This window comes from Anarrhichthys ocellatus, unplaced genomic scaffold (genome assembly GCF_004355925.1).
Source record: "Anarrhichthys ocellatus isolate YVR2014 unplaced genomic scaffold, GSC_Weel_1.0 scaffold27, whole genome shotgun sequence".
Lineage (NCBI taxonomy): Eukaryota > Metazoa > Chordata > Actinopteri > Perciformes > Anarhichadidae > Anarrhichthys > Anarrhichthys ocellatus.
In genome coordinates this window covers 11,994-38,912 of record NW_022280057.1, presented here as the reverse complement: position 1 = coordinate 38,912, position 26,919 = coordinate 11,994, and the positions used below count along the sequence as shown (strand labels likewise).

Genomic DNA, 26,919 nt, shown 5'->3' with positions numbered 1-26,919 from the left:
ACTATTGCTGAAAATAAGGGTATAAATACTTGTTACATATCTGCAGGTGACTTTCTTTACCCTCTTTATTGGTATGTTTTCTATAAGTTTCTACATTTACTGTCATATGGTATTGTATCTATGTTCAATCTGTCTGTCTGGTCTGCCTGTCTGTATTTAGGACCCTGAGGTGGTTGGCTCAGCTGCTCCCGGCCATGCAACCGCAGGCTCCTCACCCAACTCTCCCACGTTGGTGCTCCTCAGCACGGCCCATTGTTCTGGGTTTGACGGGTTATGGTCAAATCAGCTGAGGTGAAACACACAACTTCTGGTCGAAACCTTAAAAATAAAATACCTATTGGACTTGCTTCACCGTGTTTTTTGTAGGATCATATTTGGCCTGGAAAAAGTGCTTCAACTGTATATTTTGCTCAACAGTGACAGTAAAACAGCATCAGTGTCCAAGTCAGTTTGTAGCAGAAAACGTTTAAATGCAGCCAACTTACTGTACATGCTAAAATTAATTATTACTAAACATTCTAATTATATTGCTCCAATTAGTCTGTCAGCTTTTGCTTACAAAATTACCTGTTTCAGGTGAGACATTTAAAAAGTGACACATCTTCTGAAACTTAAATGAAAAAAAATGTTTAAATGTTTTAGTACACTTATAAGACGTCCCACTGAGGCAATAAGCAAAGCAAAACATATATGCTTGCAATTAGTGGGAATAGGTCAACACAGGTTATCCAACATAACTGGTGCTGCAATTTTTGGGCACTTGAAAAACAGCTCACCCTTTAGGCCCATGTCCAGCTCCCTGTATCACACCTGCTCAAAATTGTTGCAATATATGTTTATGGTTTAATCATCCAATATACAAAAATAATGAAATTAACAATAAATAAAACATTTCAAGAGGCTTTAAACGCTGTAGTTTTGAGCTGTTCATTAGAGCATAGCAATGTTTATTATCTTGTATATTTAATTTTCACACAAAAAAAACCTTGCCTTTGCCTTTATTTTGAAAACAGTCACGTTTCCGGTAGTATGCTGCCAACTCCTGTGAGCTTGACTCAGTGTGTTGGAAGATGCTGAGGGACGGGAGTGCCCCACTCACATTCACATTACATTTACGCACAACAGCGGATCTCCCAGGAAGGACAAATTAACTGGACACGGTGGATGGAGACATATTTGTGATATAAAAACCAGCCCGGATTTATCTGTTCACTTATTGGGGAAAACTATGAGTCTTTTAAACGAGGGATATTATTTTTTTACTTTTGGGTGCATCTAAACCGGCCATTCATTAATTTATAAAGGAGCTGCACGCACCCTTCTGGTTTTATATAAACCCGCCCTCTCCCCGGCTTTTTCTCTGAGTCCCGAGGTGAGGATGGATACCCGGCTATCTTTCTGCAGGTACCCGCTGCTGGTGCTGCTCTGTGCGGTCTGTGCACTGTCGGGGACCCGGAGCCCCGTGGCTGCTGCGGGGAGGAGCTGCGCCGACACCCGGCAGGTGTACGCAGAGAAGGGGTACAGCACTGGCACCGCTCCGCTGACTCAAATCTCCGGTAAGACGCTTCATCTATAGCCTGCGGGTGGAGATAAATTAATTACACAACTAAGACATCTTTTGGGGACTCACGCAGAAGAGTCTCATCTTCATCTGTTAAGAAGCATGTGCCTAATTCAAGTTTATACTATAATTTAAGATACATGTCTCAGCAGAAATGTATGTGGGTCAGCATGCTCTAGTTTGTCTCAACAGTAATAACATACCATTATGCACATTAAGGTCAATATAAACTCGCTGCTTACCACCACACATTATTTATTATGGCAACATTATTAATAGCCTGTTATAAACCCCTTTAAATAACAAACACACTACAAGTGACGACAGAAAAGTCATACCTAAAAGTACAAGGTTGCACAAAACTCACTAATAACCACCAGAGACACAATGCAGGAATATCATGTTGAGTTTTCCTCAAGAGAAATTATACAGGGTGGTTTAAAACAAATTACACCCGCCCCCTCCTCCCCTCTGTGCAGTTTAAATAGGATGATTAAGGGGATGAGCAAATTGCCAACACTGGAGCAACAAAGAACCTCGCCCCTAATTAGTCTTTGCCTACTGGCCCACTGTTAAATCCCCGCATATACCCATAGGCCCTGTTCACTGTTGATAATCTTATCTGTTTAATGAAAACATCACATGGATTACAAACGGTTGGATTTTGGATAATTTGAAGTTTTGGTGTGAGAGAAGAGAGAGAAGGGGAGAGGGGTCAGTAGGTGGACATTTGTTTAAATGTGGATGTCTGACCAAGTCTGGGAAAAAATGTTGGAGCACATGAGTGTCTGAAGATGTAGTCTACTTCTTGGAGGTTCAGCTTTGCATTTAAATCAGCGAGAGAATGACTGTGTAAGTGTGTGTGTGTGTGTGTGTTACCCACAATTTAGGAGTGAAATTTATGTTTGTGAAATTGCAGATCTCAAGTGTGAGGATTTATTTTGTGGCAATTTAGCTCTGTGTGTGAGTCACTGAGACAACTGCAATATTGATTGATTGATCGTGTGTGTGTGTGCGTTGGGCTATCACTGCCTGAGTCTTGGCTCACTGTCCCGTGGGCCAGGGGAGCAGATGGCCGGGAGAGCGAAGGATGAAGAGAGGCAGTTTAGAAATGGAAATAGAGGGATGAGAGAGGGCTAATAGTGAGACACACAGAGAGAACAAAAGAGGCAGAGGGGAACATCAGCGAGGGTGGAGTTTGGAGAGTTTCGACTGTATTAACAGCAGCAATATTCATGCTCGATGTAAAATCATAGAAACAAAGAATTCAAACCTTTTCCCCATTCACAGTGCCGTGTTTTATCTTCCTCCCCTGGTTGTCGTTTGCATATCATTACCTCTGACATATCAAAGACCCAACCTGAGCTGACAAAGAAAGACAGATTGAAGTTGAATAATTCATGTCGGGAAGTTACAATTTTCTATCACACCCTTATCTTTGATACGATTTCCCCACAGTAACTGAACAGACTGATAAGTGGAGTAATGGACTTTCTCACTAAAAACACCTGCTTTGACCTGATAAAAGACCTACTGATGTTATTGAGAACAAGCCTTGGTTTTTGTTGAGGATGTTATGATTAAATCAAAATAATGATTTCTCCAAAGAAGTTACAAAAACACGCATGATCGATCCTATCCGCTTTCTCTTCTGGCCTGGTTTGACTTTGTCCTCCAGGTGAGCACCTGCGGCTCTGTCCTCAGGACTACACCTGCTGCTCCAGTCAGATGGAGGAGACGCTGGCCCTCCAGAGCGAGAGAGACTTCCTCAAAGCCGTCGAGGAGAACAGCCAGTTCCTTTTGACTACCTTCACGCAGAGACACCGCAGGTTTGATGGTGAGAGACGGATGCATTATTATGATTATGCTTAATGGGTTGAAATTGATTGAAAAAAAAATCCTTCTTCTTGAAGCCACAATGGGTAAATTTTAAGGGGAAAAAAAAGGGACACGGCCTCTCCTTGTCTCACCCTCCTTATCTACCGAGTTAGTGCCGATGAGTGACAGCTGATTAAAAACGTATTTATGATCTCCGACTGCACAGTTCCTCTCAGATCGTCGGATTTATGAGTTTCAAAATTGACTTTGGAAGCTAAAAACACTGCAATACATGCATATTGCAGAGATCCTAACATGCTTCTTATTTATGTTTAATCAACACACAAAAAAGGCTGAATTTCAAGAAGTACTCCAACAAGTTTTGTATTGCACTTTCATAAAATTGGGGGACTCACAAGAGACAGATAATATAAATAATGGTCACAATTGTGGCTGCAGAGGTCGAGATATCCTGATATTTAGTCTCTAGTTTTGGTTAAACTCCAGAAACACTGGAGTTCCTTTTGCCATAAAGCAACTCGATAGTGTCACAAATGTAACTCTTTTTAAAACGGCACACCTCCAGTTTGTAACTCAGACTTTCTGTTATCAACCTGTAGTCACCAAGCATAGCTGAGTTACCTAATGACATCACTATGGCATCCTCAGAGTTATTTTGTCAGACCTTCGAGGGACAGAAGACATTTTACAATCACGGACTTACCACGGCCAGTAAACTGAACTTCATGTATGAAATCGGTGGAATGTCCCTTTCAACAAATGGTCACTGTGGGGAAACTTACCCAGACAGCTTAAGTGACTGCATTTCAGAGAATTCAGCCCACGTTGTCTCAAATTTTGTATGTATGGCTGCAGGTTTGCAGCATCAATAGCAGAGAGCTGAATTAACACTTTCTCCTCCCAGCTGGTGTGGACTGCTATCACCTTTTTTGCCCCCCTCCTCATCCTTTTACATAATGTACGTGATGAATCATTTAAAGATCCTGAAGGAGTGGGAGACTGCATATGAGTCCTAAATAGAGTACACGTTGTTACACTCATTTACCAGCATGCAGGTTCTGATGTAACTGTCCCTATGAGCTGTTAATGTTGGAGCGGAGGGGGTGTCTGAGTGCCTACGTACAGTACATAGAAACCTATCTAAGATACTACAAGAGAATAAAATGGGTGACAAATTCATATCTAATCTCTGCTTTTCCTGTCTGTGTGTCTGCAGAGTTCTTCAGAGAGCTTATAGACTTGTCAGAGAAGTCTATGAACCAGATGTTTACCAAGACCTACGGCCGTCTCTTCACCCAGAATGCACACGTCTTCCAGGAGCTGTTTGTGGAGCTGCGCAGATATTATTCTGGTTAGTTTCATCACTTTATTCATCCCACTTTAATCTTATGTATTCAGATAGTCAATGGTCCTTGTAAAGCGCTACCAGTACCTTACTGACACCTGATTACCTTATTTGCATGCCCCCTTTCTTCTCTCATCCCATGTTTCCTGTCCATCTTTACTCTCAATCTCAAAAGTAATGTAAACCTAAATTACTGGACGATTTTGTTAGCGAAAAGATCAGCATCTGGTTTGACAACAACCAAATTTCAGGCGACAATATGGGCCTCCATCACCTCCACGAGGAATGAATCATTGCACATACGTGTTTAAAAACACTATGTTTGGTTGGTCTGGTTAAAGTTGGTAAGTATGGTAAAGTAGCTGTGATGATTCTTGTTGCAGTGGGAGTCTAGTGTCGTCTTATCAGTCCACATCCCTGTTGTGGTAAATCCACAGCCGCTCTGGGCAGCAGCAAAGAGGCAGTATTGTCTTTTGAGGAGAATTAAAATGCCGATAAGAATTGGAGAAAAAAAATAGAGAGAGAATTGGAATCCCACGGATGACTGTTTCTATTTCTGTTCCGGATCGCTCTATTTCGGCATTGCAGCCACTCGCTAGCGAGTCTGTCTGCAGGCTGTTGCTGCTTAGTGAACCTGTCTTTGTCTGCCAAGCAACATGTATGGCTAATTTGAGGCTGTATTGTAGACTACAGATTGGAGAGTTGCATTCTCAGAATCTGTCCGCCAATTGATTAATGCACAAAGAGACTGACAAGGATTTAAAGGAAGACGTGAAAAAAATAGTGAACGCAACATATTGTGCTAAGGTTGTGTTTAATAGACCATATAGATATTAATGGTGCAAAAGACATTGTTTTGTGGAAGTCAATTCTTCGCTTTTATATAGTCGGTTAAAAAAACGTGCCAATATATTTGTACTTTATTTGATTACAGTATCCTGTGTACCCCATGATTTCACCTAAAAGAGTAGTGCACAAGGTACAATCATTTTATACTGATAAACAGAGAGTTCGTTCACCCTTATGTCAGTCAAAAGTTGCAGGAATGGTGGTGGGACTACTTCATGTGGCTAGACCCCATAGTTAACTATATCTCAGCCTTTTCCAAAACTGTCAAAATTAACTTCAATCAAGTTATTTATTTTACAGAGAAGCGGTTGTTGGCAACACAAATCTTAGATCTCAGGCTCCCTCCAACAATACTCATTTAAATATGTATGAACAGCGGTCGAGCAGGAGGCGCTGCATGCTAAAGTACTAGGGACTAACTCACAGTGTGTTTGCTGGGTTTACGAGCATCAGGTGACATGGCACTTGGGGTGAACTATTCCTTTAACATAATAATATTAGTAATATGAGCATCATAGGAGCATGCTGTATAAGGATATGGTTCTAGTAACATGCTCTTTCTTTAATGAATCCCAACAGGAACACCGTTTTTGACAGATTACAGATACTGTATGCTGACAGTTGCACTTGTGTCCACAGGGGGCAGTGTCAGTCTGTCAGAGGTTCTCTCAGACTTCTGGTCCAGACTGGTGGAGCGAGTCTTCTCTCTGGTTAACCCCCAGTATCAGTTTAGTGAGGACTACCTGGAGTGTGTCAGCAAACACGCCGAACAACTGCAGCCCTTTGGGGAAGTGCCCCGCAGACTGCGTGTACAAGTATGTGTCTTGTGATGAAAGACGCTAAGATGCCTTTGATACAACATAATTTACAGTTATGATTGATTATGATCAATTGAATAACATTGTTGTGCTCTCTTCCCGTTTAAATTCAGGTGTCAAGGGCTTTCATTGCAGCCAGAGCTCTATCTCAGGGCTTGGCTACTGGTCGGGATATTGTCAACAAAGCAACAAAGGTGAATTGTCCCTTAACTGTTGTCTATTCCTCTTTTAAAACTGCATCGGCAAGATTTGAATGTATAGAATAGAACGCTTTATAGCCTAAATCTAAAAGTGAGGGCCTTTATAATGATATGTATCATTATTTCTATGAAACAACTCAAAACAAAGTTGGAGTGAGCTTCACAATCATGTAACATAAAAGACTGTAGATTCACCTTATTTGGTCAAAGTTATAAAGGTGGTTAATAGAAGACTGTACATTTAAAAAAAAAAAAGAAAAATGCCCAAGGTGATATATTCAGACTGCTTGTTGTATCTGACCAACAATCCAAATATCATATTTGACAAAGAAAAGCATAAAATCCTCACATTTGAGAAGTTGGAGTCATGAAATATTTGGCATTTTTGGTTAAGAAATATGTATTATTTGATTATCAAAATGGTTGTTGATAAATATTTTGTTTATTAATAAATCAACAAATCATTTTAGCTCTACATTTGTCAGTCTTGTCCCTATTAGTATCAACCAATTACAGAATCGGTTAATAAACTAAGAAAGTGCTTGTTTTTCACGCTTTAAAGGTCAGAGCACTACAACACTGTAGTCGTTTAAAGTTACAGGTTCTCAATATGATATTCAGAGCAGAGGGGTTGCCTCCAGACACGTGCATCTGCCCCAGCTACGTAAATAAAGCAGAGAAGCTTACAACACACACACAGAGGGAGAGCGACTTCATTCTCTTCTCAGGACGCCATTACTCCACTGTAGACCATTTCAACGGAATCACATTGCTCTGCAACAGCTTGGGTCCATGTTTACTTCCTGCAAGTTTATGTCATTCACATACAGTGCAACAGGAAATAATCTGGGACACATTTGGGATGTTTATGTGTTCAACTGTGAAATGGTCAATATCTTTACATCGCAAATATATAGTTGTTTGCTGAAATATTAATGCTCTGAGTATGAAGAACCTTTTAATAATGTTATTCTTCTTGACCTACCTCTTCGACCCACTGCTTTGTGTTTCAGTTGACTGCTGATTCAGAGTGTGTGCGTGGCCTGATGCGTCAGTGGTACTGCCCACTGTGTCGAGGCGTGCCCTCCCTGCGGCCCTGCCACTCCCTGTGCCTTAACGTGATGAAAGGCTGCTTAGCCAATCAGGGCGACCTGGACACAGAATGGAACAATTTCATTGGTGGGTGAGAGTATAGGCGAACAATATGTCCTAGTTGTTGTGCTAGTGCTGTTGTTGGTTAAGTGGGGTTAGGGTCAGGTGCATGACACATTGAAACACTCGTATTACAAAGAGCCAAAGAGGCCTTTGGTTTATAGATCCTAAGGAAAAAATCTCATGGCCCAAATGACAGCCAATAACAGCCTTTTTGAATATTATCATTATTAAATTGAGCATACCTAAAAGTACAGTAATTGTATTGCCCTCATTTTCCTTTCACTTCCTTTTCCCCTAAATAATTCCTCCTTCATTAATCATTCATGCTTCTCTGCTCCTTCACAATTGATCTGTCTTCCTACGTTTCCTTTCCCCTTTCATCAAACCCATATGTTCCTTCCTTTTTTTCCTTTTCATGTGCAGTGCTTCCTCTTACCTTTCATCGCTCAATCCATGTGTACTACATCCAAACCCATTTTACCCTCATGTACCCTTTTTATCCAACCATTATTCTTCACACTTTTCTTCATGTGATGTTCTCTTGCTTTCTAATCTTCCAGTTCTGTAAGCTCATACACAGATGTCAATCAAATCTTTTTAGCTGCTTAGCCAGTGAGAGATTCCAGTCACAGGAAACCATTGTCACCAACAGTTTTTTCTCTGCGTGCAACACCAGACAATGAGAACTTGGAAGAGTGTAGTCATAGCAAATGTTATCACCCTTCTGTATTTCCCTCTGTCCTGTTTCAGATGCTCTGTACCAGGTTTCAGAGAAGTTGGAGGGGCCGTTCAACATGGAGCTTGCAGCCGACTCCATCTCTGTGAAAGTGTCAGAGGCCATCATGCACATGCAGGAAAACAGCGTCAGCATCTCCACTAAGGCAAGGAAGATGGCACAATCAGATGCTGGGGAAATAAAGATTGATGCATCTTTATTTTTTTCCCAGGAATTTGCAGACTAGCTATTCTTCTAGTACTTATTGTACCTTTTGTGAGTGTACAAAGATCATCTACCGTCTTTAACAAAGCCTTCTTACAAATCAAAACTATAATCCTGATTGTTGTTTAATTCTAATCTTAATGAGACAGCATGCAAAGCAAGAAAATGACAAGAATTATACACAGAGAGCATGACAGCCTCACAGTTTGATTAAAACATGGCAGACGTCCCAGCAGCTAATCCACTAGAGAGACACCCACATCTCGTTAGAACCAGGAAAGCTCCTGGTATGTGATGCCAGCCCTTTAAGGAACAGGGAGCTCTTTCCTTTTCAGCTCAGCTTTGAGTGTTTGCTGCCTTTCACTAACAGTGTGATTGTGGAGGTTATGGACCACCGTTTCAACAATCTTATATTGCAAGTTTCCAGTTCAGTTACAACACTCGTGCATACTTAGAAGCTGCTTTTTTTGCAAGGTTATGATTTGCCAGCACTAACATTCAGGTCAGTTAACAACAGCCCAGAACATTGCATTTTTGGGCTGTTTTTGCTGTTTGGTGGTGTCAGAGAGAGCACACTTAAAATGCTTTCACCCACAAAAAGAGCGACTTCTTTGTAGACACGTTCTTGGGGTGTTGCTAAAGGCCATTAAGAGAAATGGTAATATGTATTATCTTTATACCTTTCTTAGAGATTTTGACTGTAAAGCCATGACAGGAAATTAAGAAAGAAAGGGGGTCGGGGAATGAATCGGAGACATTGCAGTTGTACATGGAAGGCTGCTTGACCCCCAAATTATTGTTTACGAGGCAGTTTAAAGTAGAGTGAGTGTAATAATAAAGTTAAGTTACAACATTTTATCACAAACTGTGTTCTGGAGATGAAAGAATATCTGTGCAAGAATATTCAGGGGTGGACATATCCTGCAAGTATCACATAGTAGTGGAAAAGCTATCATGAAAGTTATGGTATATTGAAATTATAGAAACCATCGTTGCACAGCTATTTACACTAGTTTGGCTTTGTTGTTGTTTACCCCAGGTGTTCCAGGGTTGTGGAAGCCCCAGGCCAGCACCAGGACGGTCCAAACGTTCACCCAAAGAGTCAGGGGGCAACAGGAGGCCTTTCCGCACCTACAGCCCTGAGGAGAAACCCACCACTGCTGCAGGCACCAACCTGGACCGACTGGTAAAGAAGAAACATAGCCTGTGTAAACGGGGTGACATAGCTACACATCCATTCATATTTTGAAATAGTTCAAGAAGTTAAATATAAGAGTTGTGAGAGTGAACCAAAACATTTAAGTTGGGAAATAGAAAAAACAAAATGATGAGCTGGAATATATAAAGCTGTAGTAAACTGCTGTCGGGTGATAACTATCCGTGGGTTCATCTCTACGAGCAACTCTTTCTACATTACACACAGTAATTTGCCCCATTGTTTGTATGAAAATAACTGATAAGTTAAGCTTTGAGTACTCAAAAATGTTGTTTTGTGAAGGGTCATATTCTTGGGTTGAGTGTGATTTTGATTTTGAAACCAATAAAGAATGTCAAATGTTTGCACTGTGCATGAGTCAGGATTCAGACATAGACATCTCTATACAAAAAGCAAATAGAGGATGAGCAACAGTAATAAGTCTAGGCTTGTACAGGAAACTAATAATACAAAGTGCAGCAGTCAGAACCCAGACAGGACTCCTGTGACCACAGAGTGGTATTGAAAGATAGAAGACCAAGAAAATAAATGAATTGACACCAAGAGCAGAAGAGGGAGAAGGTGGATGGTAGGCATTCATATCTATTTTTCTTTTTACATAAAAGACATGTGGTTTAACAACTGACCCAGAAGAAAGGTCATGTCAGTTTTTGACCGTGGCCAACGTCAGCACTGAAGCTCAATATGCTTCCTCCAGCCAGCCATACCAAACAAGGATACTTTAAAAGCAGGTCTGAGTCATAACCGATTTCTTTCCGCCTCCGCGCAGGTTACCGAGCTAAAGGAGCGACTGCGGCCCATGCGAGGCTTCTGGGTGTCCCTCCCACACACCATCTGCAACGATGAGAAGATGGCCTCCGACGTCACTAATGAGGACCGATGCTGGAACGGGCAGACCCGTGGGAGGTGAGAGGGATCAGAGGGGATGGTGGTGTTGGGTAGAGGTGGAGGGCAACTGAGTGACGGTGCAGAGGTGGAAGGATGGAACAGATGGAACTGAGTTTATTTAGTTTTGCCACTACCAGTCACCCATATGCTCTCTGCGTGGGTCTGCCTTCTTTTATGCACACAAGAGAAAGCCCAACACCATATATCTGGACTGATGTAGAGGCACTGTGCAGGCGTGTGTGCGTGTTGTGAGAGGAAAAACAAATCTGCATAATGGATGATTTTTTTTGTCTATGATGTTTCAGCTGCATTATGCAGCAGTTTTATGTCAAAGTAAACCCACCTTAGCAGCTTTAATGACAAAGTGTGACTGCAAAAATGTGTTGGTATATAGTGTTGTACTACTATAATTATCTTGGCCAAAATGATACATGTCATGCACATTGCAATTATTCAATGCTAAAGTGGGATAGTTGAATTAATGGTGTCTTATTAATTCATTATTAGCAGTTGTTTTTATGATACAACATTGGTAAACATGTATTTGGGGCATTCCAATATGTAGTTGTATGGTGCCTGTTCTGTAGATATAGTAAAAATATAGATATATTAGTATATAATAGATATATTATATACTAACGTTTAGTGGCTAACTCACTGCTTTGCACTGTTTTCATATAGCGGTTAAAGCTGATAATGCCGTCCAGACCGACTGCGTTGTCACAGATGCATAGCATCCACCCTCTGGTTCCCCCACAGGTCACAAGTCTACAAGGTTCATTTATTGTCATTGTGCAATAGGGTTGCACATCGAAATGCAGTTTGTTGTCCCACTTTGCTACATAAGAAAAACAAACAAAACAAAAAAATGCTCATTAAAATGAAATGTTATTATATGTGGAGGGTGGAGGATGAGTTGAGGAGTCTCACAGCCAGAAGAAAAAAGCTGCTCTGAAGTCTGGTGATACTTCTGTATCTCTTGCCAGATGGCAGCAGGGTGAACAGGCTGTGGCGGGTTTTATCTTTTAAAATACTTCGAGCTTTTCGCAGGCTACCAATGAATTTCTGGGCGGTTTAATTGTGCACGCCCCATGCCAGTTAGTAATGTTTGCAGTCAGGATGCTTTCCACTACTCCTCTGTAAAAGTTAACAAGAACCATGCACAGGAATTTTGCCTGACATTTCCTTAAGAAATAGAGCCGTTTATGAGCTTTCTTCACTAGTTTGGAGATGTGTGATGACCATATCAGGTTGTTTGTGATTCCGATTCCCAGGAATTTAAAACTGGTAACTTGTTACACCTCAGCTCTATTGATGTAGACAATAGTGTGTGTCTTTACCCTTTCTAAAATTAACAACCAGCTCCTTGGTTTTACTGACGTTGAGCAGTAAGTTGTTCTCCGATCACCTCTCTACAAGGTTGTTGATTTCCTCTTGGTATGAAGTCTCATTGTTGACTGTAATCTGGCCGATGAAGGTAGTGTCATCTGCAAACTTCACAACAGAGTTCTCTTCACGTTTCGGGTAACAGTCGTGAACAGAAGGGGCTGAGCACACAGCCCTGGGGGGCTCCGGTGTTCAACGCCAGAGTGGAGGAGGTGTGGTTGCCTGTCTGGACTGCCTAGGGTCGGTTTGTGTGTCTAATAACCATTAGACAGAGTGATCAGTTTCAAGGGGGACATTGTGTTGAAGGCTGAGCTGAAATCAAACATTCTGATGTAGGTGTTGTTATTTTCAAGATGTGCGAGTGCTGAGTGGAGAGCAGTGGAGACGGCGTCCTCTGTGGATCTGTTGGCTTTGTATGAAAACTGGTGAGAGTCCAGCCTGTCATGGATGATTTTGACATGCTGTAGAACCAGGTAGTTTTACTGCTAATAGCTAACACCATTAGCTATGAGCCGCCGGATCAGGCATCGCCATGTTGAGATGGAATTGAAATGCTTCCAATCTCGTTTTATGCAAATTTTTAAAAACAAGATGTTGCAACTCTACTTCTTTGTTCTCTGGACTGAGGGCAGAGTTGACACTAAAGTGACGCACTATAGCCTCTCGAGGAAGAAGTGGTATTACAAGAAAGTATGGGCCCTATTGCGACAACAACCTATGCAGCCAATGCACAAGTGCCTTAAACCTGCATTATTTCTAATAGCCAGCAAGGGGCGACTCCTCTGGTTGCAAAAATAAGTCATATTGTATAGAAGTCAATGGGAAAATTACCTTACTTCTGTGGTGGAAAATTTCTAGGTTAATCGGGAGGAGAGAGTTTTTGTTCTCAAATCAATAATGAAGTCATCAGAAGATTCAAAGTTGTCTTTTTCCGTTTGTTCTCTTGCAAGAGGGAAGAAAGCACAGCAACTACGTATTCAGTAGACTGCGTGAATGAGTCTTCGACGAAGTGCAATATTCAACATTATTTATGCATACAAAGGTTCACGCCTTTACAACTTCAGATAATGCGTCAAAAGGGGAGTAAAAGTATTTCAGACACAGGCTGTCTGTTTCTGCGGACATCCACCTCTGGAGTCAAGGCCTCTCTGTGTCTCCATCTTACCAACAAAGAAACAGTGTCTCTTCAATTCTCACCCTTGTGGGAAAAGATAACAAGACAACTGGATACAAAACTAATTAAATCATCTGCAGAAACTGCTGTTCTATGTCTGCTTGTGTTCCACAAATCAGTTTTACATTCTTTAAAATTTCACATGATACTACAACATGTTTCCCATTACACTTCTCACTTGATTATGGTCTTAAATCGCTAGCTTCAATACAGCATGATGTTCATTTAGTAAATTATGGTCCCATTTAGATTAAAAGAGAGACAGAGTGAGTTGCTGGTGAATATAGCGAATCATTGAAGATTATTGTAAAAATACGCAATGTTGATGCTCGTAAATTTTGTTTGAGTTAAACCTCCCTGCTGCTATTTGAAGCCACACTGTGGGAAGTTGCCTAGCACTGATTTGAAAAGCTCTATGCTTGCGTCCATGATGTTTTTGTACATGAATGCCTCTGTGTGTGTGTACAGGTACCTCCCGGATGTTATGGGCGACGGGCTGGTCAGCCAGATCAACAACCCCGAGGTAGATGTCGACATTTCCAGGCCAGATGTGAGGACCAGACAGCTGATCATGGAGCTGAGGGTGGTGACCAACAAACTGAGACACGCTCAGAGTGGACAGGACATGGACTTCATGGACAGTCAGTATAAATACTTTCGTATTGCCCAAAAGGAGTGTTAAATGAAGCATTTAAATTAGTTATTCTCTATATTTTTATGAAATGTTTTATTTCTGTTCCACGAATCAGTGATAATTCTCTTGTTTTCTTGTTCCAGGTGAGGAGGGCAGTGGCTCAGGAGGTGGAGATCAGGGTGAAAGGTACAATGATGATTGGCCCGGCTATGGGCCTTATTCCCCGCCCAACAACAAACCCCCTCGCAACCCCGCTTCCGACCCTGCAAAGCCGCCTCGAGTCCGAGAAAGAAACGGGTCCAAGTGGAACAGAAACAACGGTCAGGGACGGGACAGATCTGCAACCAGCCAGCTCTCTTTCTCCCTGTTTCCTTTGTTGTCATTGCCTTTCATAGTCACTGTTGCCCCCATGTGGAGATAGCTGGTTATTACAGCCTGGAGGTGGATGAGGTTCTCTGAGTCTCAAGCACATTATAAAGAGAAATAAAAAGTCATTCCATTTGGTTACACCAACAGACAAAAGACAAAACCAGGCCAAATTAGCAATAATTAAAAATCAGTTTACAGCACAAAATAAAAAGGCTAACGTGAATATTTTTCCTACTGCCCAAGCCACAAAAGAGGTATTACCAGGCTACAATAATACTTGATACCGCCAATTTTTCAGTGGCATTTGTTTGACCTATTGGAGTATTGATGCTGAATGGTGTGCAGTGCTGGGGCATCGTCTTTGGGGGTGAAGGAGAAACAAAAAGTACAACAGCAAATGAATTGGCAGAATGTTTGGCTGATGAAGCTCATGGTCTTTGGTCTGGTGCTCTGTGAGATGGAGGTTATTTGTGCCGGATAACAACCGTTTAGTTTCAGTGAGCAGCTGATTTGATCCGAGTGAGTTTGTTTGCTGCCATTCTCGTGAAATTAAGTTAATTAATTTAACTGATCTTGATTTCAGTCGGGTGGAGTTTCATTTTTCATCTTGTGGAAGTGATCAGATTTAATTTACTCGCTTAATTAAACCTTCGTATTTTTGCTTGGAGATTAAAAAACGTAATTAGTGTGATTCTTGAAACCAAACGAGGGGCTTTTTTTGAATGTACCTACATTGCTGTTACTTGTGTAGACAAGGGGTTAATTAATGTAATATATTGATTGTTTTTTATTTATTTGTAAAATAATACTTAATTGTTCTTATTTTTAAGGCAAGTGTTCAGTTATTTTATGTTTTAAAATAACTATTTGTCTTTAACTTTCTCTGGTTAAAAAAAAAGGAAACATCAAGCTGTGTTTATTTATACTTTTTGTAAACCAATCATTTAAAAATATTGTTATTGAACCAATCACAACAAAACTCTTAATTATTGGACAATATTGGGGCAAAATACTTGTGTTTTCAGTCTTAACCAGAGATAGTTAGAGAGCAGTCTGTGTGAATGTGTGTTTGTATGATGGTTTTAAATTGTTTGTCGTATGTTTTGGTTTCAAGGTTCTGATGTCATGTTCAGAAGATGTTGGGATGTTTTTTAATTCGGGGCTTTTGTACTTATTTTTCCTAAAAGCAACAAAAGATGATGAAAACAGCGAGAGAGCTCATGAATCAAAATTGGATTGAATGTTGACGAAAGACAAATTTTGTCAAGAACTGAGAGACGATGGCTCTTAATTTTCATACTGGATGTGTTTTGATGAAGATAAAATCACAGAATATTCAAGAAGGAAAAAACAAAACTTGTGATGAGTGGTCATCCGTAGACGGAGAGGAGAGTGAACTAAAATAATTCGTTCTATCATTTTGGGAAATGTGCTTATTTGCCAGTCATGTCTGTACAGTAAAACTGTAGCCAGCAAACGGTTAGCTTAGCATAAAGACTGGAAACGGGGAAACAGCTAGCCTGTTTCTTTCTTTTTGCTTACCAGCACCAAGATCACAAATTAACACTGTGTCACGTTTGTATAATCTTTAAAATAAAAGTGTAAAAAGGGTTATGGGACTATTTCTTGGCTGAGAGCAGTTGCCAAGTAGCCAGCCGATACTCCAGGAAGTTACTGGTCTTAGTTAAGAAATAGTCATGCTATGTAAAATGGACAATTTACTTTTTGTAAATAATATTTTGCTCAAATTAAACCAGATAAGTGTTAATTCCTAAACTTTAGAGGTGCTTCGTTACCTTTAAACCGAGCTAAACAAGCTGTCTCCCCCTTTTTACAGTTTTTAAGCTAAGCTAAGCTAACCAGCTGCTAGCTCCAGCTCCAACTCTTGGCAAGAAAGTAAGTGGGTGTATTTAAGTTAAAGATGATAAAAGTCAATTGATAGGATCTCAAAAAAAGACAGCAGAGATGTGGATGGAGAATATAAAAAGAATGTATAGATGCTGCGAAATGGACACTTTTCTGTTGAATGAGGAATTGTGAAATTCACTTGGTTGTAACATAAGCACACTTCTAGTCAAACGGGCTATTGCACCTGTACAAACAAAAGCAAGAGAAGAGTTTCATTCTTGAATTTTGTGAAAAACATTTGCTTCTTACTTTCAATCACTAGCAATCTAATTGAGTTTTTCAGTTAAATGGAACGAAACCCTTCAATGTAAGTAGGGACCTTATACAAGACTTCACCACAAACACAGTATTATGTTGCACAACTACAAGTGAAACACAGTATTTCAAAAGCAACAGTATTGTAATCATATGTGCTTTTGACGGCAGTCAGATTAGCTGCCAATGCTTCCATTGAATTTCAGGTAAATTGGTAAATTGTTCTTTAGCACAACCTCTCATCCATCCCCACAACTCGCAGTCCTTTATGGTGAAAGTACAGCACAACTTTTTTCATGTTGTAACAGTTTTTTGGTATCAAACGAGTGATATTTTTTGCTTCATTAAAAAATAACTCAAGAAAAGTATATTGATGTGTTTTAGTGTTATTTTATTTTAACAAAAGGTTCTGCATCACAGATGTCCAAACAAATCATGTAATTCTGCACTAGCAGTAAATAGTATTTGAGCATTAATCAAACTCTTAACAGCTTGTGTTCATGGCATGTGTCTCATACCGTTGAGGCTCCTGTGTTTTCCTTTCAGCCTTTGAGGTGAGTGGTCTCTTTGTTCGGATCTCCATCGTGCGAGCGCTTCTTGTTCTGAGTGAGGCAGTTGATGCATCCACGCTGACAAGGACAGGAAATATAAGACAGTCAACACAACATTCACTGTTTTTAGTCAATGCCTTGTGATATTATGCTTGCAGACTGTAAATATTTAACATGGATGCAGAAATCAGAAAATCTTAAGTAAACAATCAGGTAATTTGAAAAGACAACAATCTTTATTACTTTGATACATGCGGTATTATTTTAGCAATTCATTTTCCACAGATAGTTTACCACAGTTCTCAAAAAACAAAAACTATATTATAGAGACAATTTAATATTTGTTACCTTCCACAACAAGAAGCCAAGAACTGCCAAAAGCAGGAGCAATGCAATCACAGTCAGGAAGATTATCCACCAGGCCACCTTGGTGAAATATTCAGCTTTTCTCTCGAGGAACACTGTCAGTTTTATCTGAGGATATATACATTTTAGTGTTTCATCTGTTTGTCCTGTTAGTTACAACAGTGTGATGGTAGTTACTGCATAAGTACGCTGGGAATTTAAACATTTATCTAAGCCCAAACGGTAGAGATGTCTTCCAACAACACCAAACCATTTTAAAACACTTTTGGTTACCTTTGTCCCAAGCTTCTCCGGTTTAAGTCCAATATTCTCTGGAGAGTTTGTCAAACTGAGATTAGCATCCACAACAATGTCCAGGTAGTTCAAAGAGCTGTAATCCTGTGTGGGAGAGGCACAATGAACAATTAATGTTGTTGGACAGGCTGGCAATAAAGAGCCACAAAGTCAGTTTGAATAATTCTTGGAAAAGAGGTCTTAAAGCAACAAAACTGAGGCATTGTCATCACTGTTATCTGTCAGAGATGATGCATTTCAGACATGAGAGGAAGGCATTTTTACAGAAATTAAACACCTCTGTGAAAGTGGTGTTCCACAGTCGGGAATGCAGAACCATCACTGCAGCACTGTCCAAACCCAGCAGAGGGCAGCGTATCTGCACACACTTCAGTCCATCTGAGCAGGACTGAAAGGGAGGACAACACGTCTGAGGCTCACATGGGACAATGGAAGCAAACTAAAGTTTCCTACAGCCTATTCTTTCTTTAGTAATACTTATGATAATAATGATTTCTTACCAAAGTTTTGTATTTCCTTCTTTTTGGAAGAAATGGTAACCCATCAGTAGAGAGCGTTTCATGTTCAGCTTCACGTTCAACTTCACGTCTTTTTCTTGAGGAGTCATGCCAACCCTTGATATCAAACAACATCCGGTTAACTGTTTATTATTACAGATGTTGCTTGTATTTTGAATAGTCAAACAGAAAAAGGTGGAGGTGTTCATTACCTTCCCATGTTGAAGTGGATTCACCTCATCCACAGGTGAGCAGGGGACAGAGTGTACACCTTTACTGCTGATCTGAGTCAAGTACAGGAGCCATTTTCCTGCAGAGTTCTCCTTTGGCCAGTGGATGTTTAGTGATGCATTGGCAAAAGATTTCAGTGGTCTGCCCAAATTTGTTATCTGGTAGACAAATAAGATATTAGAACAGTTTCCTTTGACAAGTTTGTGTGGACAAAAAGCAATTAAATGCATTTTAAAGTCAGTAAGCAAAAAATGGTGGCTCACCCTGAATTCATATTGAACTGGAGTTCCAATTTCATCCACTGATGTTATGGCGCTCTCACTCCTCAAGCTTTCACCAAGTGACACTTGAGAGGGCCTGGCTAGTCTGTTAAACAAAAAATAGACTTCAATGTTATTATCCTTTGATTTTTCAAAGCATTTTATTTACTTTTCAAGTCTGAATTTACTGTGAAATGCTCTTTAAAAAACAAATCACTTTTTATTACAACAAAAAAATGGCATTCTCCACATAAAAATAGCATAAATACAAAAAACCTCTGGGTCATTTATATTTGTGTTTGAATGAGGAAACAGTAATAAAAAACATGAAAACATCAATCTAGTACCTACCCATATACTTGGAGTTCCAGCTCAAAAACCACTTTGGCTAATGCCTCAACTGGTTGTATAGTCTGCATACTTGTCCTGCATCACAGGGATAACACAACATGTTGATTCATAATCATCTAAAGCCCACTGATCAATAACTGATTAAGCTACTTGCGTTTCAAGTTGCAGTGTGACGTTGACGTCTTTTGTACTCAGTGAGATTCCGGATGTTGCAAGTAGGACATAAAAGGTAACCTGAAAGGAACAGGGTTACCGTGATACAGTACATGCAAATGTTACTACACTCAAGAGGAGGATACTGAGCAGTTCTACTCACTTCTGCGTCTCTTTAGAGCGGGTTTCCCAGTTGACAGTCGATTAGTGTTCCTTTGTCATTGGCTGTACAACTCACTTGTGTTTCCTTTGAACAAATGCATGCAGAAAACAAGAACATTTGTCTTTGTTGGAATAAAGAGTATTCTTCTCCTTTATACTTTATTTGATTACTTTAAATACTAGTTACTATGTAGATTGATGAAAATAAGACCCAGCTTGCAGCTTTCTTTTGTTTGGTGTTTTTTTTCTTCAGTTTAATCTAGTTTTATTGAGATTCTATCAGAATTTCTTTCAGCAAATGTTTTGTTGATAAATGAAACGTCTTTGCACTACTTCTGCTTATCGACCTGGTTCTTCAACTTCCCTTTTTAAAGTTTTCCGGTGCCAAACCACCTCATCTTCCCTTTAGTACTTGTATACCTACTGATGCTGTACTGTAGACAATGGAGGAGTAATGAAGGGTCTCCGGGAGGCTGATGACTGAGTGACTCTGGTGTGCGTCATCCCCGTTTCTGTTAGTCACAATGATCTCCAGAGCTATGTCTTCTTCAGAAGGAGTGATGACTGCAACACCATCCTCCCTACATACATGACATAACCCCACACGAGTATGCAGCTTGGGTTTAGAGGGTTAGGATTCAATCACACATATTGCTCTGTGTAGTGGGACCGAAGGTAGTTCCGCAGCTTCGTTTCTGAGTTTGTTTAGTTTACCTGTTTTTTTTCTTACCTGGCGAGTGATTTGAAAACATCTTGATTATTTTGTGTTTTTCTGGAACAGAACTTGTGCTGTAACTCCAGGTTACTTTGGCAGATGTTGTCCGTGCCACAGCCCTTGTTTATTAAGATAATCTGTGAAAAACAAAAGAGCAGAAAGAGCTCCTTTACATTCGTCAACCTTTAAAATTTTAGATTGACTTCCAATATCTTCTTATATCTCTCACATAAATAGACACATTTTTAAAAGTGTCAGTGTTTGTGCTGACAAAGAGGTATACAGACAGATGTAGACATACAATTGTACCTCTGAGACAATGCTTTTTTGCTGGAAGAGGTTGAGGACAGGAGTAATGTCGGGCAGATCTGCACTCGTCCTGGTTGTCTGACTGGAGCTCCACAGAGACACAGTGATGGACACAGGGATACTGTGCAGCCAGTCCTTAATATCACGCTGCAACAGAGGAGGTTTATTTGAGTTTTATGTGTACAGCCTGGCATTTGATAGGTCTCTATATGAAGGGACATTGCACAATGAAACAGTACCAAAAGTCGTAGTTGGATGTCTGTACAGATTTGTCTCTTCTGTCCAGGCAGCTTCAGTTTTCCTTGAGATACACTGAGAAAATCCACTCTGTGAGGAAGCCTCGCTTTTCTCCTCTCAGCATCAGCCCCAAAAGTGTAGTTGAGCACTGTAAGGGGAAACATAAGATTACACCAACATATAATTATGCTGATAAACCCACTGTTATTGCTCACTACGAGCACTTATTATAGTCTGACAAACTACTATCACAAAGGCCACAAAAAGTATTGTTACAATTACCATTAATACCAGTATTACTGCAGCAAACACACAACTTCTTCTATTACAGGAGCTGCTATTACAACTTCAACATCTACTGCCAGTTATACAAATATTAGTGCAAATTACATTTATTTGTTTTTAATTCTAAACTTGAATATTTCTAAAAATAAATACATCATTCCCTTAAGTTTGACATTGAATGTATTTTTAATCAATGATCTAACTTGTAAACTGGCTATAAAAAAGTTCTTGAACTATATCCATCTGTTTTCAAAAGCATATCACAAAGACATAAAATGCCTCAAACCCTTATAATTAGTTTGAAGAATACTTACTCAGTTTAGGGTTGAACGATGCTGGATGTGCCGTGTAGGTAAAGCATGCCTGAGCTGCAAAATAACTTTACACAAGTTCGTTCAAAGACACATAGGATCAAAGGCCATTAAGGTTTCAGTTGGATCATGTTGACATTTGTGTTTTTGTACATCTTACCATGTGCGTTCATCACATTGTTCCTTTGTGATGTCTATTTCAGCGGGCGTTACCTTCAGAGAGCTGCTGACACTGACCACTGGCCTTGATCTAAAACAGAGAATGACAGGTTGATATAACTTAATTTGAGATAGGTTATGATGAAACATAACAGTTGTGAGAAACATGAAACACTGAGCTTTTTTTTTTGTTATGTTTTGGCCCTGATGCCATTTCTATTTATTAATATGGCCCTTCTAACAGTGTCTCCATAGTGCAATCCAAGATGGCCTTATACAAAAATAGATATGTGAAAAATATTAAAAACACAACATGAAGAGGAAAAGATGTTGAAAACAAATTGACATAAGACACAAGCAAAGAAAAAAGGATGAAATGAGTCTATTAAATTGATCCGTAAATCTCTTCTGGGATATGTTTTATCTGAACAGTTTAATGTCAAGTCAAACCATGAAGCTCTATATTGTGTTGCATCTATATTAGGTTGCAAGGTTGCATGCTTTACATTATCTTTAAATCATCCCCAATGTATCTACAGGCTGTGTAAAAACATTTTGATTTAAATAGGCATCTGCTCTACTGAAAAGAAAAAATCTTACTGATATATTTATCTTTACCTCCAAAGGTTTGTGCTGTAAAATTACCTGAACACAAAGACAGAATCAGACAGAGATCCCACAGCCAGGTCAGGGTACTGATTGCTATCCACGTCCAAGTTGCCCGACAAAGAATATCCAAACAGAGTAACTTTATTGGATCCCGATGAAAGTACCTGAAGAGGCTGAAATACGATGATATACAATGCTGTTCAACCACAGATTTGAATTGGTGACCTCTTCAGAACCTCACCTGCACTGGCTTTTCATTGATGCCATCTGATGAACCGTAGTAAAGGTATACTCGACCAGAACCGTCATAAGGTGCCCCCACGGCAACATCTGTCAAAGATTAACAAACACAAAGTGGGATGACAACAACATGGGTTGGAGACAAAGATAGTAAGTGCATCCCAAATGTTCTTACAGTCTGTCCACAAAAGAAAGTCCTAACTGGAGTCTAAAATACTAAAAACTTTTGCATTTTGACTAAGCATTTGTGTATTCTGCCTTTCTTGATTTGAGCTCCCTTGCTCATCTCACTCAGGTTTATTTGCTCCTACAGCATTACATGGTCTGGTCTGACCAGTAGCTTATGGTGGCTCATGTTAGCAAACTTAAGATGGGTATTGTTTGTTTTAATGAGAACCATATCCTGTAATGGCACTTTGTGTCCACGGAGTTACATCGTCAAATTTTTAAGTGTCAACTAGAAAAAAAATTTGAATCGAGTATTTGAAGATTAAAACAAGTATACTTTTTTAACTTTCTGTCTGTTTAGGAAGTGTATGATACATTGAATATTAAAATGTCACAACCTCCATAACCATCTTGATTGATGTCTCCTACGTTTTCCACTGCGAGGCCAAACATTGAGTCTTTATGTCCAAGAAGTTGAGTTGGAACAATCTTCTCCCATTTTTTTCCTTTTCTGTTGATATAGATGTAGACTGCTCCTCCAACCAAACCATCTTTAACAAAGAACTCCGGTGCTCCGACAGTAAGGTCCTCCCACCTACACACAGCAAGACAATACAATGCATAACACTATAACAGTCTCATAATGATTATAACAAACAGGGAGAAATGTTTGTTTTGGCACAATGCTAAATTAGTTATATGAATTGTGTAGAAAATGTCTGACAGCAAGACAAATCTCTGAGTATTAATGCAAATAAGATAGATACAAGTATGTCTATAAAGAAGTGTATAAGACATGTCTTACAGCTCTGCAAGCTGCCTTCATAAAAGAGGTTTACAAAGCAAACTTTACTCCACAATGTAAAAAAAAGGAATGAATAACTATTAGAAATATGATGCAAAAGAAGGAAAGGTCGTGGCATGAAAAATCAGACTCTTCTGTTGAAAAAATTCACATTTTCTCCGCAGCATGTTGCTAGAATAAAGCTTACAGAGTGCCTAAGATGCAAAATGTGGTCAGCAAATTCACGGTTAACTGCCAATTAGATTTGGATATTATTATAGTTCGTGTGTGCAAGTAGCACTAAAACTTGAAGATTCATCCACTAAGGACCATTATAAATGCAACAAATTCCACGAAAATCTGGCAAATTCTTCAGACAATTTTTTACCTAAAACTGGTGCTAATAAAAGGTCATGGAGTCAATAAATCATGAAGAAACATCCTCTTGTAACCAAGACTATTCATACAAATATCATGTCAGTGTAGACTTTTATGATTATGGGATTTTACTTTGAACCAAACTGTAGGATTGATGGATTTACCAACCTGTTAAGACAATGCAAAAAGCAAAACAGTACTTAAAGTCTTAGGTTAACCTACCCATCACTATTGAAATCCACCACAGCCACATCGTAGCCAAAGGAGGAGGCCAGGCCTGGACCAGAGAGGATTAACTCCACAGACAAATTTCTCTTTGCCTCAGGGTCTGCCTTAAGAAATGTCACCTGGCCGCTGTAACCACCTCTGGGTGCTCCTGATACGATGGTCAGCTCACCTTGTCTGAGGAGGGCCATACCAGAGTCAATGGAGAATCCTGGAGACAGAATGACGCTGTTCATGGGGATGTTATATCGTATAAAAGGAATAAAGATAGACTTTTAAAGGTACTGACTCAGACCAGACTAGAAACTGACCCAGGTAGCTGTTCCTTTGGAGAGGAATAAGTTTTGGGTTAAACTGGTCAATATTCCCAGTCTCACGAGGATCTGCACTGGGTACTATGTCCATGTTATCCAAGAGCTCCATTCGTACAATTCCTTCAAAACGGTGAGAAATATGCAGTATTTGAATGTATGTGTTAGAATGCAAGTTGTAATTCATGTCATTGTGGGCCAAAACAACAAGGCAGTTACAGTATATGAAAAAATAAAGTATATGTGTATATAAAGTACAAGTGTATACAGTATATATGTTTCCCATTTAGGTACATCTTCATCACGAACCAGTGGGTTGGGGGCTGCGAGCTATCAAGATTGTTTTTGCAATATTAATGTTAATAAGGTGCCAGAGTGGATAAAAAGCATGAAAATAGACTGATAGAGTTGTTTACAAACAAAGTGCCAGGGGAGGATTCACCAAACACCCCGAGAGAGGTCCGGGCTAAGCCCCGAATAATAACTCAGTTATTTGAAAATAGATTGCAAAGAAAGATGAGTTATGAGCCTTATTCATTGTATCTGATATATCTGTTTGTTTATTAAGTGGCCCCTGGCCTCCTGTCATCGTGCATGGCAAGTTGAGTATCCCTGCTTTAGGGTTTATTGTAAATGTATAAAAATAAATGTTTTTCAACCCTAAATTTGTCTCAGTTTCTATAAATGCAAAAAAGACAGAAAATGTAAAAATAATCTCACTTTCCAATCTGTGTGTAATGTGATAACTAGGCATGTATTGTATGCTTGATAATTTACCTTTCCACTGATACGCTCCTGGTGCTCCAAATAACAGAGATGTGTTGTCCTTTGCAAAAGATGCTCCATGACCCTGTTGGCAGTATGCAAACCAGTCTTGGTTTTTTTGACGTCTCGTCAAGTGTTCCGAGTCACAAACCACCCTCCTCCATGTCCTCTCCTCCTTCCCGACCTGCAAGTCATCTCCTAAGAGGTAACACTGACCCGTCACCAAGCGAGGGACATAAAGGCTCGGACTCGGGCTCCACTGCTGGTACCGATGAGCACAAGTCTACAAAGGAAGGATGATGAAATTACTGTTGGATTTTTGAACAATTGTTTTTATCTAAATGAGGAGTGTTTGCTTACCAATACATTTTTACCAGGACCTTGGCTCGTCACTCTAACTCCCATCCACTGGTTGTTTATCCCTTTACTATCGAGGAACTCTGGAAAAATAAACATGTTGAGCTCACCATGTGGCAGTAATGTCAATATAACTATATTCAGTAGACCAGATCTTTTACTTAAAAGTACCAATATTACAAGTCCTGCATCTAAAGTCCTGTAATGTAACGGAGTATTATCTGCAAACTGAACAAAAGTAAAAGTACTCTCTGCAGTAAAATGGCCCCTGTGGCTGATATATTCTTATTTATGTTATCATTTGATTGTTAATACTGATGCATTGATGTGCAAGGTGGATTTTACTCTTGCACCTGCTCGAGGTAGAGCTAGTTTAAACTATTTTATATACATGTTAGTTTGGTTCCCAGTCTAGTGTTCCGTCTCCTCCAAGCGGTCGCACAATACATCTGAGGGGTTGTGCGATAATTAATGAGAAAGTAAAAGAGAAAAAAACAATGTTCTGTACACAAATCGGTATTTATTTGATGAAATATTGATACATTTGAACTTTCTGGGCCTCAAACAGTTATTCAAATAGAAACATACAACATTTAGAAGGGAAAGGAACTGCTAACAACTCATAGACATCAGAAATGTGACACTACTGCTTTGCTATTCATAAGCCAAAAATGTTTAATAATGTATTTTATTAATGAAGTTATCATATATTTTTTTTATTTTTTTATCTTGCTCTGAAAAGTAACCAGTGAGTCCAGCTGTCAAATAACTATAGTGGAGTCAAAAGAAGGCCCAGCAGTGCCCGTTTTTAGCGGAGGATCCTGAGACACAACAAATTCCCCCAAAAACTGCAGCTCAACTTCTACCGCTGCACAATTAAGAGTATCCTGACGTACAACGGAACAGTCTGTAACTCTAGTCGCACAGGAAGGACCTGCAACCGATAGTAAAAAGAACGGCTCAGTGGATCGTCGGCTCCCCACTCCCAAACCTGAGAGTTTATAATAGTGCAATAACTGCCAATGTTTTTTTAATAATCTTATGCACCATGTGCACAGTATATGACTATAATATCTCCTTTTTAAATAATGCTGCCAAATCAAATTGTATTGTGTTTAACATGCAATGACAATAAAGCGTCTTATCTTTCTTCTCTAAAAGGTATTTACAATATTTCCCTCTGAAAGGGGTGTAGAAGTAGAAGGTATTCTGAATGCACTCAAGTAAAGTATGTGTACTTTTTGTCATCGAATACATCATACTAAACATACAAAGATAGACGAACAAACCGTCATCATCAAACTCAATGGGCTGACAGCGCTCGGATGTTGTAGAAAGATCACATTGGTAAACAACACCTGTAACATTTACTTGGTTCTGGTTTTTTCATTTGCTCAAACAAAATAATTTTCACTCACAGGTTCTTTCTGGCCGGATTCAGCTGCTGGTGGAAGGCAACAGAAAATCCAAACAGGCTTCCTGGATCTCCATTTCTCTGCAGCACACTCTGGATGTCCACATTGAAAGCTGCAACATTAAGAGTCTGGAGGTTCCAGAAACTCAACAGATACACCATGTGCCAGCTGCCTGCCATGATTTAGATTAAAATGTGTAATCTGCCCTTTCTTGTGCTGTGCCTGTGCTCTCTGAGAGCACTGAGGGAG

The 26,919-nt window shown here is 39.7% G+C and overlaps 1 protein-coding gene and 1 pseudogene across 1 annotated transcript; one reads left to right on the top strand and one right to left on the bottom strand.

The window, feature by feature from the left end:
* The first annotated feature begins 1,100 nt into the window (after positions 1 to 1,100).
* gpc2 (glypican 2) lies at positions 1,101 to 16,868 on the top strand. The gene is made up of 11 exons (XM_031862792.1): positions 1,101 to 1,556; positions 3,240 to 3,398; positions 4,617 to 4,751; positions 6,234 to 6,409; positions 6,526 to 6,606; positions 7,626 to 7,791; positions 8,518 to 8,648; positions 9,747 to 9,893; positions 10,693 to 10,829; positions 13,840 to 14,012; positions 14,149 to 16,868. The coding sequence occupies exons 1-11, from the start codon at positions 1,379 to 1,381 to the stop codon at positions 14,424 to 14,426; spliced, it is 1,761 nt and encodes a 586-aa protein (XP_031718652.1). The 5' UTR covers positions 1,101 to 1,378; the 3' UTR covers positions 14,427 to 16,868.
* On the bottom strand, positions 16,730 to 26,919 carry LOC116391835 (integrin alpha-6-like; annotated as a pseudogene).